The sequence below is a fragment of the Diachasma alloeum genome, unplaced genomic scaffold (assembly GCF_001412515.2).
Source record: "Diachasma alloeum isolate Michigan unplaced genomic scaffold, Dall2.0 Dall_scaffold_00178, whole genome shotgun sequence".
NCBI classification, from domain to species: Eukaryota; Metazoa; Arthropoda; class Insecta; order Hymenoptera; family Braconidae; genus Diachasma; species Diachasma alloeum.
This window is the reverse complement of record NW_021680344.1, coordinates 2,710,475-2,729,114: the sequence shown is the minus strand read 5'-3', so window position 1 is coordinate 2,729,114 and position 18,640 is coordinate 2,710,475. Positions and strand designations below refer to the sequence as shown.

General features: G+C 37.5%; 2 protein-coding genes across 2 annotated transcripts in view; one reads left to right on the top strand and one right to left on the bottom strand.

Annotated features, from left to right (window-relative positions):
• LOC107038478 (acid sphingomyelinase-like phosphodiesterase 3b) overlaps positions 1–2,697 on the bottom strand; it is a 36,859-nt gene extending 34,162 nt beyond the window's left edge. Inside the window, exon 1 of the mRNA XM_015257581.1 lies at positions 2,430–2,697. The gene's annotated coding sequence lies outside the window, so the exon portion shown is untranslated. The remainder of the gene's footprint in view (positions 1–2,429) is intronic.
• Positions 2,698–13,477: 10,780 nt separating this feature from the next.
• On the top strand, positions 13,478–16,559 carry LOC107039458 (glutathione S-transferase 1-1). The gene is made up of 6 exons (XM_015259076.1): positions 13,478–13,716; positions 14,493–14,646; positions 14,730–14,788; positions 14,867–15,008; positions 15,091–15,258; positions 16,230–16,559. Exons 2-6 carry the CDS (start codon positions 14,506–14,508, stop codon positions 16,377–16,379), a joined length of 660 nt encoding a protein of 219 aa, XP_015114562.1. The 5' UTR covers positions 13,478–13,716; positions 14,493–14,505; the 3' UTR covers positions 16,380–16,559.
• Positions 16,560–18,640: the final 2,081 nt, after the last annotated feature.

Genomic DNA, 18,640 nt, shown 5'->3' with positions numbered 1-18,640 from the left:
CCCCCCCCACCAACATCAAAAATCCTCCTTCATTTTCCAACCAAGTATCAATTTGTCATTGCCAGAGAGCTTTTTGTTCGACTCGAAAGAACCAACATTTTCCTCAGCCTGCTCGAGCCAACCCCCAGGCGCGCAGTGATTGATGATCACAAGTGTCTCGACGACAAATACATTAGATTGAATAATCTGGTTTCCAGTCAAAGTCTATATTAAACTTCGTCCTTCAGCAACACGAGAGACAACAACAAGATCAACAGTGTTGTCAGGGTTTAAGTGGTTTAGGGATGGTGTCTGGGGGTGGTGGGGTGAGACCAATCGTGGAACAAGAAACCGAACTGTGGATTGAGTCTCCTCCATTAGACGGCTGCGATTCGGTAGATGCTGGTCAGAATAAGCGGGAATCTGATAGTATTGAATTTCTATCGAATTCCAATTGGTTTCGGATTCAGACCGATTGTTTTCTGAGTTATCTTCGGGTGATGGAATACTGTTTGCTGAATAAACGGAGTAATCGGACGACTGGGGTATTAAATTGATAGCATTTACTGATTTTTGACTGACATTCACCAGAAGCATCATCACTGGTGGCGATCTGGAGGATACCTGTTACCTACCATAAATCACAAGCAGGCAAACAGCCTGAACTCAACATAAAAAAAGGTAATGTTTCTTGTTTTTCATTGATCGTAACATGAAAGGGCCAGTGTAGGCTCATAAAAAGAAGCTAAAGCCACGTGCTGGTATATATCAAAAGGTATAAAACGTGTAAAACGTAAATCTGTTCCGTCACCATCATACTAGGGCAAGTGGCACGAGATGCAACAAGTAAAAAGAAGAAAACTGTATACCGACAATATGGGAGAGTAGGGACTGTACTTAAACCAGGTATATACTAACGTGAAATATGTGACAAGAGCGTGAACTCCTGCCGATAAGAATTACAGAAATCAATAACTTCTATCCCATAACGAAGCATGGCTAATCAAATTTCTGAAGAAATGCCTCAAGCGTTACATTTCACCGTTGATCAACAGTCAAAATGTTCATTACCATAACTATATCATTTTCGATGAGATAACTCTAGGATGCAGTTCGGAACGCCAGATGCAGAAGACGGATTCATCAACTCACAGGCCAAACAGAGGAAAGGTTTCAGTTGAGCAAGGTACACCAACGATTGTCAGATATGATTATGAAAAAATGTTTTCTTGATTTGGTTGATGCCTTCTCAAGAAGAGTTACCTCAACCAAGAACTTCTATCCCACAACGAAACTTGGCTAATCAAATTTCGGAAGGAGTGCCTCAAACGTTACATTTCGCCATTGATCAACAGTCAAAAGGATCAATACCATAGCTACATCATTTTTGATGAGATAACCCTAGGATTCGATTCTGAACGCTAGATGCAGAAGACGGATTCATCAACCGGTGAAACAGAGGGAGGGATTTCAATTGATCAACGTACACAAACGATTATCATATATAATTATGAAAAATGTTTTCTCGATCTGGTTGAGGCCTTCTCAAGAAGAGTAAGCTTAACCAAGGACTTCTATCCCACAACGAAGCATGGTTAATCAAATTTCTGAAGGGATGCCTCAAGGGTTACATTTCATCATTGATCAACAGTCAAAAGGATCATCACCAGAACTACATCATTTTCAATGAGATAATCCTAATATTTCGTCCTGAACGCCCGATGCAGAAGAACGACTCATCAACTCACCGGCGAAACAGAGGGAGGGGTTTCAATTAAGCAAGGTATACCAATGATTATCAGAGGCGCCTGGATTCTCGCGGGGCACAGCTCGTTAAAGTCGAATCAATTGAACCCAGTGTACACCCCACACCCTGGCTCATCAATCCCTGTCTCACGTTGTACTCGTACATAGGCAAATAAATTATCACGATAAATTCTCCGGTTCTCTCGATCCCCTCTAACATCGCTTCTTAATCTCTCCGGAGAAGCCTTCGAAGGCGAGCATTTCGATGTTTATTTTGGTCTTGAAGGACTTCATCCCGGTGACACTTTGAAATCTGCAGACGTTTTTCGACCGGACGATGATTGACATCGAAACGTTTGAAGTCAAGCTTCATTGGGGAAACTATCCCGTCGCTACGACCAGACCTTCTGTCACGCAGCAATGTCAAATTTGCTCAAACCTCTGTGCAAACCTTGAAATTAGCAGGGATTCGGGGTTATGAGGGTTTGAGTAGTTGGTCGATGTCAAGCGATTTGACTATTCAAACATAACTGATGACGAGTCCAGGGTGGTATGATGGGGGTATTACAGCAAGCCAACTGTAACAGCGTCACAAAGTGATTCAGTGCCTGGCATTTAATCACTTTTCATTCATTCAAACAACAATCAACTCAGGTAAAAACATCTCAGGGCATAAAGCACAGATGAAAATAACAATTCCGTACCACTTTGGTTTAAAAATAATTATCCCTCGACTACAGCGAGATGCGAAAGATTACAGCTTCACCGTGCTCGTCCCTTTGTGCATCTCTTCCTGATGTTCTTTCCTCCTTTCGGGGTCTTTATGTAATTCTCGTCGTGACGCCTGTCTCTTTCAGTACTCCACTTCTTCCCGGTGGGTTAAACCGACCAACTTTTTACTCTGATGAGTTGAGGAATTCAATTTGACACTGACACTATTACGAGGGAAGTGATTGCATCGCACTGATTTCCACAGAATCACACACGAGGGCGTTTAGTCTATTTACAATAGACTAAAATATAGGGGATGAACTGAAAGATTGTCGGGAAATATTCACTTGCTGTCAAATGATCGTCGATTTGTCGTACCTGTCACCGATTTACTAGACGAATATCTGCGATTTCTAGGCACTATCACCCGGAGAACTGATGATCGTACCACGACCCGCACAAGTCAACTACTGGATATCTCGACACGGCGCGTTCTCCCAAAGAGAGTAACACTCTCAACCCCGTGGGAGGGTGCTACCCGTCGTCATGGGTGGAGGAAGGGGGGAGGGCGTCTGATGCGCCTGCGCGTAGGTAACAGAATCGCCGGCTCACTCCGACCCGTCACCCGCGTGGCCCTGCATCCCTCTCGGTGCACACGAGACTTCTTAGGTTGTTTTTTTTCCTGCTGTTTGTCTCCCACGTTTTCTCACAATGTTTCTCCCTGGTCTCTGCAGCCGGCTCGGGCTCTTGCCCGTGTGGCTCTCACTTTTATCCAGTGTGATGTATCATCGCATCACTTTATGTCTCTCGTAACGTTTTATTAGGTAGAAATCAAGTGGCTTGAGGACCCCCGGCTGTTAGTTATTTTGGGTTGGGTTATGATGGAGGGGAGGTTTCTTGGCGGTGAGTGGAGGGGGTGAAATGAATTCGGTGGGATTGTTGGAGCTATTGAAATTATACGTACTTTCAAGCAAGATTGGATTTATCACCCACACGGAGAGGAAAATTCAATAAAAATTACCAGAAAAAAAAAAGAAAAATACGTTTCGAAATGTAATCCGCGAACGAAGTAAAATTCAATAAAAAGTGTGAGTCAGAACTGAAATTGTAAGAATGGCCACGTAAATTCTACGATTTCTTTCGTAAAAATTAACCTTTCGTCTGATGACTCACTGCTGTGGGGACAACAAGTTCTTCCGTAATTTTTTCTCAACTATTGACTCAACTAGCTTCATAAAAATTGTTGAACGTGTGATGTTTTATGTATTCATTTATTTAATTACTATTTTATTTCGTGAAATCAGATGAATTGGACATGATATCATTTACCTTAGTTATTTATTTGAATATTCCAAATGAGGAGGTCACAATATTCTAGTTTGTTTTTGATACTTTAGTTCCAAATAAATTCTTATTTTGTATTTTTAATATTACGCAATTTGTATATAAAAATATCTGTTCCTTAAATCTTAAAGGGAGACACTATTCCCGAGTGGAAATTCAAATAGAATAAGAGAATAAGATAGAATAAGAGACTTCCCTGTAGAAACTAACTTCCACCAGTTTAGGATCAGAAATGTAACGCTTGTTTGAATCCATGCCCGGTCAAAATTGTAGGATCCGATCTTTCTGAGCAGTACCGGATTCGATACGGATCTAGTCGAGATTTGACTGACCAAAATAGGATCACAATGCACTCTGCCACATTAGATCCCGATACTCCATTCAGAATCTCATCAGATCTTGATCCGAAAGTGTAATCAATAAATTCTGACCAGTATTGGACCTAAAACTGATCTAGACTCAAGCTAACTGAGTGAAATTTCTACTCAGGATTATGTGAAATGACTAAATAAATATAATTTGCTCAATACTTCCAAATACAATTGAACGAACAAATACAAGGAGTAATGAGTAAACAAACCGTGCACGGTAAAGGTCAGGAAGCAAGAGAGCCAGTTCAATTGAGTAAGGTGCGAAGTGACTCGCCAAATCACGAGCGGCACTTTTGGAGAAATTAATAAATTCTTTCACTCATCCAGATCAATTGACGCGGGACATTCAATGGAAAATTGTGTCATTACAAACGTTCAAGCATTTTTGATTTTGGAAACATAATAAGTTTCTTTAAGATTTTAATTCTTCGGGAAAAATTACGTGACAATTTCGTACTTTGTTCTGGTGATGAACCTGCGAATTCACTGAACGGTTCCGATTTCTTCTCTTCCATTCTTATAAGAAATTCCGGAAAGCGATTCTCCATTGCGGATTACGTGAATTGTTCCGTACTTTTACTGAAAATTTCTCCCCGTGCATAATTTTTTTCAATAGCTCATTATCTTTTCGGAGATATGAAAATTTCCCTGATTGAGAGTGATGTAACCTCCGCCTCATAGCTGGAGGAGTTGCAAAAACATTGCAATTTCATAATTTTTTTCATTATTTCCAAGGCAGCAATTTTACAAAGCACCCCCGTGCGGAAACAGTGTGTGGATGTTCGCGTCACCGTATTCACCAAACCGAACCATAACCACTAGGAATTCCGTCGGCGAGGGGTGGCTGCATTTCACGATCGCGTTCATACTACCGCGACGAATTATTAACAAACAAAATACACGGCATAACGATAGCAGGAAGTCGCCCGGGGTCTGTATACACATTTGCGTGACGAGTGAGGCTGACTGTCGTGATACTAAACCTCGGAAGGGGAGTTAGTGAGAGTATACCAGGTGTACAGGTCGTAAAGGGAATATTCAAGATTGATTCACTGAAATTTTAGGCTTTAACGCTGATCGTTTGGGATTTTATAGTGAAAAACTGCGGGGGTCGGCCTGAACGACTACAATTTTATCGCATTACGAGTATTTTTATGGGTAAATAGTGGCACTTACTTTAGAGTTGTTCAGATTATAATCAAGTGACGAATAAATTAATATAAAAACATATTTATAGGAATAATTACATTCGTGTCGTATCTATTAGAAAAACTACACTGAGAGGAAAAATGAGTTCTGCCGAAAAATTAAATGTTCCCCTGAAGAGATCTTCTGTCGCGTTGAATCAATTTACTTGTGGTCAAAAAAGAAAGTTTCCACCAAAACTTGATAATTTTCGTAGTAGTAATTGTTCTCGTGAGACATTTATACGTCTTTCGGATAAATACATTCGTCCTCCAGAGAATTATATGAGGCTCCGGTTTTATCAAGTGAATGTTATTGAGTAGTCCACATATTTGTCCAATAAACACTGATAATTTACATGGAACAAATGATAATTTCAAGGGGAAACTACAATTTTCTTGCCGAAGACTGTGTTATTGGCAAAACTAAATAATTTCGAGGTGACAATTTTTTTGGGAAAAAAATATTCTTTCCTCGTCAATGTATTCTTTCTATGGTATAAACCTATGGACTTTCCTCAGATCGAACGATTGTCGTATAATATGAAATGATATGATCGAATGATTGTCGTATAATATGAAATTTTTTCTGCCAACAGTTCGAATTCTTCTAGGGATACACACTGTTAGAAAATTACTCTTGAAATTTCAAGTGAAAAAGCTTGAAATTTTTAGCAATGACAAAGTTACATGAAATTTCTGTAGAATTCTTCATTGACGCTAATTTCTTGAATATTCAAGTAATTCTCGATTTTCAGGTCCATACGGCACTGAAAAACCTTGAAAATTTTGAAAATTCAGGCAGTAACTTCTCTGAATTTTCAAACAATTGAAAATTCAATTGTATGTGATGTTCAATTTTCACGATGAGTTTGAAAATTCAAGCTTTTATTGAAAAATCAATGATTCTTTAACATGAAAAATCCAATTTTCTTGAATTTTCAAGATGAATGAGAAATTTTCTGAACGTTTTCATTTGAAATCGAATTCAAACTCTCAACATTGAAAAATCAGATGACATTGTAACTGAAATTTCAAGAAATTTCTAACAGTGTATCTGATGATCATGAGAAAAATTTAATTTTTGTGAATGATATTAAATTTCCTTCTATCCAGTTGGTTAATTTCCCTCGAGTAAATCTGTTCCACTCTATCAAATATTCTCACGTGGAATGTACTGCTTTTCGGCAGAGCAAATTTTTTCTCTCAGTGTGCAAGTAATTTCATATTTCGTGGAGTTCTCGTCATGACGAATGTGCATTTTAATGAACTCATTCATTCCAAAAACATGACTAGTTGCAGGGGACAGTAAACTCCCACTGCACTTCATGAATTTTGAGATAAAATCGATTCACTAATGACAAATTTCGCCCGAACATCAGGGATAATGAAATTATTCTGGTACAGTCCCCAAAATCCCAGACAAAATAATAATTCCCACAGTAACGAAATACTCGACGTAACAAGCCATTAAAATCAGAGCTCTCATACAGTACACAGTATTCATTCCTCCACGAGCATTGAGGAGAATAAAAAGAGAGTGGAAAAAGAAGATTTGGGGATGAGCGAGGGAACTCGCAATGGGCCAACAAGAGAAGACAGCGGCATTGACTCTCAGCTAGTGCCGAGTTAACCGCAACTTCTTTTCTCATAGAAAACGGTGTACACCCAGGTGAACTCCTCTCACGATAAAAATAAATACGTTTGTTCATACGGTTCTCTGGAGCTTGAGGGAAATTCTATTTCACGTTGTGTTCCTTCGCCAGTATATGTGATACATAAATAATGTCCCTTGAGTTGCGCCGAGGGAGAGACATGAGAAGGGTTGAAAAATCTGACACGACTTTTCAAATGATCTAGTTCGTGGGGATTTTAATTAATTATGAACACGCAATAATTTATATCATTCCATTAAAAGTGAATATACTTATTAAAATTCATCCAATCAATCCTGCCAATTTTCGGTATTTAAATTCAAAATTGTTATCAACTGCAACTGACAATTTCATGCATGCACTTTTCTTGAAATATCTCATGAAATTGGCCCCCAGAACCCTTATGAGGGTTGCCAGGGTCATAAAGTTCATAAGATATATTTGTTATCAATTGTATAATTATTATTCATGATTGCATAATTATTTTTCATTAATATGTCAATTCCATGATGTTTGACCCTCACGACCCTTATAAACCTCATAACCTATGTCTGAATCAAGTGTCCATTTTGTCCCATCGTTATCACAAATTACTCCTCGGACTAACTCTTCTTGGAAGCCCTCATGAATATTCTAAGGGTCACAAGACCCTTATGACCTTCTTGACTTGACCCTTATGACCTTTCCTAGAACCTCGATTTGACTCTTGTGATCTTCATTAAACCTTTCTTTGACCTCCATTTGACCTCCATTTAACCCTCATAACCCTTACGGCCCTTACAACTCTTCGCTGCCATTAAACCTTTCATTAAACCTTCATTAAACCTTTCTTTGACCCTTATAAGTTTTCCATGAACTTCGATCAACTTTCATAACCCGCATAACCTATATTTGATTTTTATTTGACTCTTATAAGTCTTCTTACGACCTTGATCCGATCCTTATGATCTTTCCCATGACCTCCATTTGACTCTCATAACCTTTACGGCCCTTATAACTCTTCGCTGCGATGATAGGTCCATTTTTTCCCCGCTATCCCGTAATAGATCACATTATTCAGTCATAAAGACACCCAATTCAATTCCAAATGCCTGATTTCCGCGATTAAACTGATTTCAAGGCTGGATACACTGCAATCGAATTTTATAGGCTACCGTCGAAAATAAATAAGGGAGCGTGAATGGCCCGAGGGGGAGTTTTCAGTGCCGCAGCATTTATTTTTTCTCTTTATTTGAAACCTCGGAGGCGGTGGAAAAGGGGCGGGGTGAGGGGTGCGGGAAAAATACACGAACACATACCCGAGAAATCGTTTGACGTTACTTGGTGTGGAAAAGTCGTGGTTACCGCTTTAGAAGCGATTAGAAGGTGCGCACATGACCGTGATACATAAGACCCTCCCCCCCCCCCGAAGAAGGAGAGAGGATTTTAAAAAAATATTATAGCCCCGGACAAAACCCACATTAAACGAATAACCCGGACGTTCTTATTCTCTTTTTCAGGTTGAGAGTGGAAGAAAAATGAATGAAACACGGGAAAGAGTAAAAAAAATATAACAGAACAGAATAGAACAGACCAAGAGAAAAAAAATATGACTCAATATTTTTCTTTTTTTCAGGTGTTTTTCACGTTTTATTCTCCCCCTTTCCTTCTCGAGTTATTTTCATGGCTGAAACGTGTTTACGTACAATTTTTTGACGCTGGAATGCCAGGCATAGTAAAGTAGCGTTTATGGAGGGGGGGGGGGGGAAGGGCGGGAGGGGAGGGCAGGGTAAATTGTGTACATGATTTTCATCCCTCGGTTTATATTCCACTTATACAACGTCAAAAGTGTATGTATATACCTCGTTATCACTCACTTCTCAACCTGGCCTCCTACCGTATATCAGTGCGTTTAAGCCGATTTTCATCGTGTTCTACAAATTAAATGCCTGCAAAATTCATAAGCCGAGTGAATACCGAATAATTATGGGGTTACGGAATTATTATTTGGAATGCGTGAAAAATTTGGTGGAAAAAAAACAGAGCACCAAAAATTGTGTCGAAGTCATATGAGGGTTTCATGGAGGTCGTGAGGGTTAGATGAAGGTCTCATGAGGGTTACGTGGAGGTCGTGAGGGTTAAATGAAGGTCTCATGAGGTTCGTATCAGGGTCATGAGTTTTAGATGGGGGCCATGGGTTATATGAGGGGCGTGAGGGTAATATGAAGGTTTCGTGAGGTTTATACGAGGTCACATAAGGGTTATGTGAGGGTCATGGAGGTCTTCAGAAAGTTTCATCAGGGTTTTATCAGGGTAATGAAAGTCATAAACAGGTGTCATGAGGGTTTTATGAGAGTCGTGAACGTCATATGACAGCATTAAGGGTCGTATGAGGTTCATGGAGGGGATATGAAAATTCTGAAGGTTATAGAAGGGCCATAAAGATCTCATGAGAATTGTATAAAGTCATATAAAGGTTATGTGAGGGTCATAGAGGTCATATGAAGGCCGCAAGCTTCATATATGCGTCAAGAAAACAGAAATAAATAGGAAAAAAATCAATAAAACTTTTTTACATTTGTTTCTCTTTTTCTATCGCTCTGTGAATCAATTTTATCTCTCCATAAAAAAAGATATATTCAGAATTGCGCATGACCCATCAAGATAACGACATTTTTCGCGGAATAAAAAAAAGATTTTCAACGGGTGAATAAAAAAATGGAGTAAACGTGGATATTGAAAATAATTGCAGATGATGGGAAATTATGGTTATGGCGATTGGCCGCGATGCAATCGGTACAAAGGGATAGAAATGAGTGGTATACGTGAGGGGATGAGGAATAGTAGGTTTGGGGGAGAGAGGATCGTGCCAGACTATCACGATTTAGAGCATTGCCCACTCCCCTCGCAGGTCGAGCCCGGTAAATCAAGGCAGTATAACGACGGAGTACTATCTATATTGTCCCTCCCTCTTTCTCATCGAGTGCCAATACTTGATTATATCAATTATATTTTCGTAAAGGCATTTTATTCATATTGTATTCATGATTTTCATGTTTATTGCTTCCGAACGGATATTTTCTTATCACGGATCAATCGAATTTAATCAATTTTTTCCATGAATACAGACTGATAAGTTCTATCCATTGATACCAATTACAATTCAATTTTTCATGCAGATTCGAAAAAATTGATATTTTTCCAAAAATCGATTTTTCCACGATCACTCAAAAAGTTGTCATCAAAATGGAATTAGTCATGGCTCAAAAAATTGATGACAATACCCTCTTGATTTTATCAGAATTTGATGGGGGTTTCAAAATCCGTTGTTGAGTTACAGCACATCGTTTATGCGATTTGAAAGAAAAAATCGGCTTTGTTATGATTACTGAAAGAATCATCAGTAATAGCAATTAAATCAGGGCTTGAGGAGTATATTTAAATGCCTTCTTAATTAAGTGGAAAAATTGTGAGAACAGCATCATTGCTCATCAAGTTACACAATACCGTCATGAGCTTTTTATATTAAAATCTCTATCTCTATTAAACTCAGGCACCATTCTATTAGGCTGAATACCTATTCATATTGATTCATGGTCCCGACTAACTTCTGACAGAACCTGGGTTAAAGTCTGGTTAAATCCTGAATAAACCCTGATTAAATCCCGGCTATACACTGATCAAACCTTGATTAAACCCGGACTGAAAACGAATTCGAGTCTTGAGAGGGTCTGAATGTAGAATTATTCGATAGAACGAAATAATTCGCAAAATTTTGGTGACATTTCAATTGATGATAGTGCTATGACATGAAAAAATCGAAGAGGAGAATAGTGAATTAACAATAAAAAAAGAGAACCCATTCGGAAACAAATTGCTAATTCATTAGCAACAATAACTCTACATTTATAAAAAAGATGCAATTGTCCGTTTGTTTATCAGATTTCATTCATCAAATCTGACATCAACAAATTTCGAATTCCCTCTTATCCTCTTTTTTGGAAAAACCCGTAGTCATATTTACTTTATGTAACTCACTGTTTACATTTACATTCTTTTTATTTTTATTCTTTTTATGATTGCTGATAACCATGGTGCACCAAAATTTATAACACACCAGCGTGGAAACTTATATTTATAACATATCATAAATTCACTGGCATTTATTCGCCATTGTCAAATGAAAGCCCATTTGAATCTCGGCTTTTTCATTTATATTTCAGGGCAATTGGTCCGTGGTGCCACCTGTTTGCGTGCACCTGTTACCATGCGTTAAATCGATCGGTGAAAAAGTTGACTAGAGATTTTGGCAATTGGATCCACTGATTTCACGCGATATAAATTTTCTATTGTCATTTGAAGGAAAAAAAATAAATTCAAAATAATTTCCAAATCAATTATTTTGATTTTCGTAATAATTTCTCCGTGGAAGATGAATGTTGAATGCAGGCTATTGCACCAATAGATTAATATGGGAAACAGTAACTGTGTAAATATCGGTCGATTACGTGCGTTAAATGTGAGCCCCATAGACCACATCGAAATGCGTGCAATCGTTGGATGATGCACGACCGGGAGTTTCACTTTAATCACCAATCATGATTTAAACTCTTTCCCTCGCACTCGGTTTTGAGACCGACTGGCTATAGCCCTCTTTATCATTTACCCAGTACATGTGTGCGTGTGTGTGTGTGTGAGTGAGGTCAGTTTACCGGCAGTGGCAACACAACATACATGAATTGTTGCTGGCATTGGGCGCTCTATTCGGTGGTTGGAGCTGTTTCCGCATTCAATTATCAAATGTGCTCTCAAACTAGCCAACTGTATTTTATATCGTGTTACATTATTGCCGAGAAATGCAATCAACACTGAACTCGACGGGTCTTAATTGATTGCCCTGTATGTATCCCGCACGGAAAAAAATGTAGACATATATGTGCACGGAGAGAAATTTTTGATAAAAATTACCCTACCGTTCTATAAAGGTGTATCATGAGTCATCGTTTCCTCATTTCTATCCCGAAATTTCGTAAAAATTGATATGTGATGATCAAATTTTATTCTACGTTAGAGAAATTTTATCCTCACGCATAACAAATTTTACCCTTCCAGTCCAGTAATTTTTATGTAGATAACAACAAAAATTCTAGAACGATTGGTCAATTTTACCCTACCGGTACAGTAATTTTTACGCTACCGGCACGGTAATTTTTATTTTTATCACGATAAAATTTCTCTAACGTAGAATAAAATTTGATCATCATATATTAATTTTACTAAATTTCGGGATAGAAATGAAGAAACGATGACTCATGATACACTTTTACAGAACGGTAAGATAATTTTTATCAAAAATTTCTCTCCGTGTGACATATATCGTAATCATAGCGCATATAGTTCGGCCAAAAATGCTGTATGTAGTATATATGTCATATATTCAAAAATATATTCTGAAATATACGTAAAATATAAGTCATTTATAAGTGGCCTAGATGTAAAATATATTCCACATATATTGCATAAATATTCGATTATATACTGCTTATATATGCAGTGGAAATATAGGCGAGATATATGTTGTTATGTATGTTCTCAATATCCATAACATATAATCTCCATGTACATAAAATATATGTAGCATATATGCCACGTGCATGCACAAGGTGTCCCACTGCTGAATGTCCATGCTGTGAGAGTGGCTCAGAAATGTTGTTACGACTCTTGAAGGTCACACAAGAAGATGATCTAAAGGATCTCAAGGATCCAGCTCTCGAGGGTCCGATGAGAGAGGCAGGTGTAGTAATTAGAATGCGGCGAAAAAAAGTTTCAGATTTGCAGAGCCAAGATACTGAATGTAAGAAACTGGTGGTTCTAAGAAACAGGGAATTAAATTTGATAAACATGATTGAACTCTGGATTTAGAGTTCTATTCCAGAGTTCATACCGAAGATGTCAGACAAAATGTGAATGTTTTTGTGGGGCCCGAGTGCAGGAGCGGGTATCAAAATACAATGCAGATGATTCTAACGAGCTGACGGGGACTATATGAAGTCATATGCGGGTTACATGAAGTCATGAAGGTCATATGAGGGTCATATAGATTGTAAACAGGCCTCATATGGCTTTTACGAAGGTTAATACGGTAACACCAGAATCGTGAAGGTCGTATATAGTTCATGAAAGCCTTTTGAAGGTCATGAAGGTCATTAAAGTTAGAAGGTCATTAATAAAAAAAATCATTCACATGAATGAAAACTTGTCTTTCCATAGACAACACTACAATCTTTAAATAACCATATGTGCAGTCGATAAATCGAGACCTTCCAGTAATATCATGAAATGTTATGCGTCTCTGTGCAATTTTTTCCACCTCATTGTTTCGAAACACATCGTCATGGTAACGCTGGCGGAACTCAGTTGGCTTGCGCACTTGCACTAGCCGTTTACATTTCACCCTCTCTTGATGCTTGGACGGGGGGGGGCGAGGGGTGGAAAACAATGCGAATTCATTCCGTCAACGTTTCACTCCGCGATGTATTCCTCGATGCACATTTCCATTTAAAAATAAAGAGTACGAGGCAAAAAAATAATACGAATAGAGACAACAATATTCCTCAGGGGATAACAATAGAACGGGCACATTCAAGTGTCACTGCCTGCTGCTGCTGGTGCTCTCAACGAGTTACAGAGTTGAAAATTTGAATAAAAGTATTTACAACAGGAAATTACGGTCTATTGAATCATCAGGTTGGTAATTTATAGTTCCATGTTTCACGTTGGATTATTGGATACTGGTAATTGAATGTGAATTTCAATAGTTAGTTTTCATTGGTTTATATATTGAAATGACGTGATGTTATCAAACTAACTTGTTTAATTACGTGAAATTATAATGAACGATGGGTATTGATGAAATATTTGTGCATTCAGAAACAATAAATAGCATTTTTCATTGGTTAATGAAGAAGAGCAGAATGTATTCACATTGAGGAGTGAGAGTGGAATTAGTGTTAGGCTTGAAATTTTTATGATCTTCATTGGACCCTCATGGTCCTTATAACCCATGTCTGACTCAAAAGTTCTTTTTCCCCTCGCCGTGCGTTTCGCCACACTCGTGGTAAAAATGTGGATGTTTCATATTACAATAAAATGACAATTGGTTTGTACTCAGAAGTTCAATTTTCTCTCGATGTCCATTCTGCCCACCTCACCGTAACAATATTGATTTTGTAGATTAATAAGAAAAAAGACAATTGACCTGTACTACTAGTCCACCGGTTCACGCTGTTAAAAAGCTCCAAATGTTCATCGAAATGTAAATATGAACAAAAAAAATCTCATAAAACTCATGATTCTATTGATACTATAGATAACTATCATGCTGATTACATGAGGGTCAAGCATCAATTTATGGCCCTCATTTAAGCCCTTATGACCTTCATTTGACCCTCAAGACCTTTGAAACCCGCGTCTGACACAGAATTGCATTTTTCCTTCGCTGTTCATTCTGTCCGATTTTTTAGATAAATAAGAGAAATGACGATTGACCTGTACTACTTTCCGTTGAGTCCACCCGTCCGTGCTGTCATTCTCCTGGCAAAAGCTCTGGGTATTCACCTCAATTTAAAAGTCATCGACGTAACCAAAGGCGAGCAACACGATCCCGAATTCGTGAAGGTAAATGTTTTCCTTCATTTCCCTCTCCCCTCCCCCAAACAGTATCTATGTTTGTTGATTCAGAAGGTTTGATTCTCTTCCAGATAAGTCCACAGCATACGATACCAACTATTGACGACCATGGATTTATCTTATCCGAGAGGTAGAACTCCAAAACTTGTCTGAAAGAAAAATAGAATTCTTGTGAAAACACGTTGATAAAGCTCGAATGGTTTTTCAGTCGAGCAATTATGGCGTATCTGGTGAATAAATACGCGAAAAATGATTCTCTCTATCCAAAGGATCCCAAGGAAAAGGGAATAGTTGATGAAAGAATTTACTTTGATATCTCCAAGCTCTGGATGGGAATCTTCAATACTTACGTGCGTCCAGTTTGAATAAAAGCCATATTTACGAGCTGTAACAGGTCATCCAAAGTTGATGGAGGTTTTTAATTACTTGCAGATTCCAGTTATATTCGGAATGACTGATGAAGTTAGTGAGGAGAGCATTGCGGGGATTGAGAGGGCTTTCGAAATTTTGAATACTTTTTTGGAGGGCAACGACTTTGTCGCTGGCGATCATTTGACCATTGCCGATTTTTCGATTGCCATCAGCACACATTTTGCAGAAGTGAGAAATTTTATTTGAATATTACGAAAATTTTGAAGAATTCTTCGAGACATTCGGCATAAAATATGGCGGAAATTTCGTGATGAATGCAGTGAATTTTTACTTGTTTCCGGGAATTGTTGAAATTTTTACATTTGTTTGAGTGGATTTGAGATACACTTTTTGGATAATTTTGTTGTGTTATTGTTCCACTGGAATTTCAAGGAATTTACATTTTTTGTAGTGTTGAATCAATTTACTTGTGGACAAAAAAGAAAGTTTCCACCGAAACATTGTCGAGGGGACAATTTTTTTTGGGAAAAAAATATTCTTTCCTCGTCAATTTATTCTTTCTATGGTATAAACCTATGGAGTTCTCTCAGATCAAATGATTGTCGTACAATAGATTATATTTTTTCCTGCCAACAGTTCGAATTCTTCTATGGATATTTCTGATGATCACGACAAAAATTTAATTTTTGTGAAAGATATTAAATTTCCTTCTATCAAGTTGGTTAATTTCTCTCAAGTAAATTAGTTCCACTCCGTTAAATACTCTAACTTGGAACGTATAGTTTTTCGGCAGAGTGAATTTTTTCTCTCACCACAGGAAGACGGAAATTCCTATGAATTTTCAAGTGAAAATGACTGTTCACTTGCAAATTTCCTGAAAATTCAAAGGAATCTGGAATTCAAGAAGAAATTTCTCTGAACTTTCCTGATTTTCATTCATTTCCCTGAAATAATTGAACTGAAATTGACAGTTCCCGGAGATTTTTCCGTGAAGTTATGAATTTTCAATGTCAAAATGGAAATGAGGAAATTCCAGTGGAAAATTTCCAAGAGTGTGCAAGTTTCTTGATATCAATAAATACCTAATTCCCAGGAAACCATTTCTTTTTCCGTATAGAGACAATATTCACTCATTTATATCCCCAATTCGATCATGTTACGTTGATACGACTAAAGCCAAACGAATGAATAAATTCCAGATGGTTGGATTCGATATAGCACGTTATGACAACGTAGCTGAATGGTACGAGCGCTGCAAGGAAACCCTAGAAAAGTATGGGTTTGAAGAAGTAAACACTCCGGCACTGGTGCTGGGTGAATGGTATCGAGCGAATCTCAAAGAGGAATAACATTCCTTAAATATAAATTTAGTCCTCTCTCAACGTCAAATGTTATATTTCCCAATGCTTATTCAATTTGCTAGTTTACCTTTCAATTCATCCTCGTGTATTCCCTGAAAATTTACCGACTCTTGTAAAATATTCAACAGTGTAGCAATCTTTGTGATGGAATATTAACAAAAAAAACAATTTATTGTCTCAATTCACCTGAACCTGAACAGTCCTTTAATATTTATGAATACGTTATAAAAATTGCCGCGATGAATATTGACCCTGCATGTGTGCACACAGTTTATGAAAGTTAATTAAAAGTAAATCAAAATTTCAAAAATATTTGCTGTAGGTGGATAGCTTCCACGTTTATTCTCCATCCGAGTATTGATTATTCAATGAATTTTCGTAGCGCCCCGGGTGATTAAAACTTCATGATCTCAATGAAAATAGAAAATGTAATTCCTCAGGTCTCCAAAAACATCAATTCGTTTCCATATTATTCATTAATGGGGGGAAAATCATTCATATATGATATAAATTTTAAACAAAATTAATGTTTGGAATTCAAGGAATTTTGTACGCCTTTTTCAGACGTTTGCTCCCCCAAATTTGATCATTTTTAGGTCTGAAGTTGAGGTGTTTCGTGCAAAAAGTTAGAACAGTGAAAGAAAAATGAAAAAACCATGGAAAAAATATCGGAATATGCTGCAACATTGGGATTTTGTTGGGATTTTTTCAAGATCTCGATCTCAATAAAAAACAAGTGGATAATTGCATTTTTTTGATAAATGACTGTAGTTATTATTGCTAATAAATTAGCCATTTGCTTCCGAATGGATTCTCTGTTTTTTATTACTCCACAATAATAGTCGCATAAAACCTTTAGTCGCCAATTTTTAATTTTTGCCGTTTATAATATTCATTCTATCGAACCACAAGGATAGCAAAGGAATTTACGGGTATTCTTTCATTATTCGAAAAGATAAAAGACATTAAGAAATTAATTTTTTTATTTATTCCTGTCCACACTATTTTGCATTTTTTTTTCATTTCTTCTCGTTAAAATGAGATCATGAAACTCGAAAATATTATTATTACACAAAAATGAAAACGATGATCATAGTTATACAGAGAAATTCTAGAATAATGAAGTTGTGACATTGAAAAATATATTGATCATTATCCACAAAAAAAATACTTTATTGAGCTTTAACATAATTCCTCTTCATTCAACATTGTAACTTGTGAATAAAGGAAAAAATACGTAGATAATAAGAATAAGAATGGAGAAAATGGAATTAATCTAACTGTGAAGATGGAAATGGACAAAAATAAAATGAACGAAAATAATATAAATTAATATAATAATTAGAAAAACATGCAATAAAAATAATATGACCCTCGCAAGTGATGGCAAAAAATCAGTCAGTCTGATTTTTAAAAAATTGTACACTGAAATCGCTACTTGAAAAATGAATATTTTCGTGTTCAGAGATTGAATAGGGGCTCGAGACATTCTACATATCTCACTCGCGGATCTCTTGTTTCAACCTCCTGACGTCTCATTTCTTTCTCCAAATACTTCATTCACTTTTTCTCAACGGTTTTCACAGTGTAACGGAGAATAAAATCATCCAGAAATTCGTGGTGAAAAACTGCATCAATAATGCACTGGCGCATTATCATTTTAATGAGAGCCAAGGAGACAAAACCCTGAATACAGAGGTAGAGTCGAAAGAGGTGCACAAAGTGTGGATAAATAATGTTGGATTTACGGAAAATCCAGGGTGGATAAAAATTTATTCCGCCTTGTGCCAGACAGAATTCTTTTTCACGAAGGAATAAAAAACACTTGGGACCCTCTGGCGGTCTTCACAGCCGTGAATGTATGTATACAGTTGTTCTGCAAGCCTCCTTGGTGGGTGCTGTAGAACGAGACAGCAATGTCATGGCCAGAAATAGAAAGGGCGGCGGTTTGTTATTTCCCGGTAGTTCTTCACTACCGCGGAGGTATGAATGGACTTTAATATTCTGTCTACCTGTCATGACACAGCAAACGTCATGGCTATGTTAGTTCCGTAATGGCATAAATTTGTTGATTATTTATGGGTGCAGAGGAGTGGAAGGTTTAAATGGATTTGAGAATGTGTGGGGGAAGGAGAACTCATTTCGGGGTGCGGTGCCGCGAAATGAATTCTTTTCAATATTTATTTGAGCTCTGAGGGATCGATGAGAGGATTTCGATAATTTTAAGGTGTTCCCTGCAAAAAAGGTAA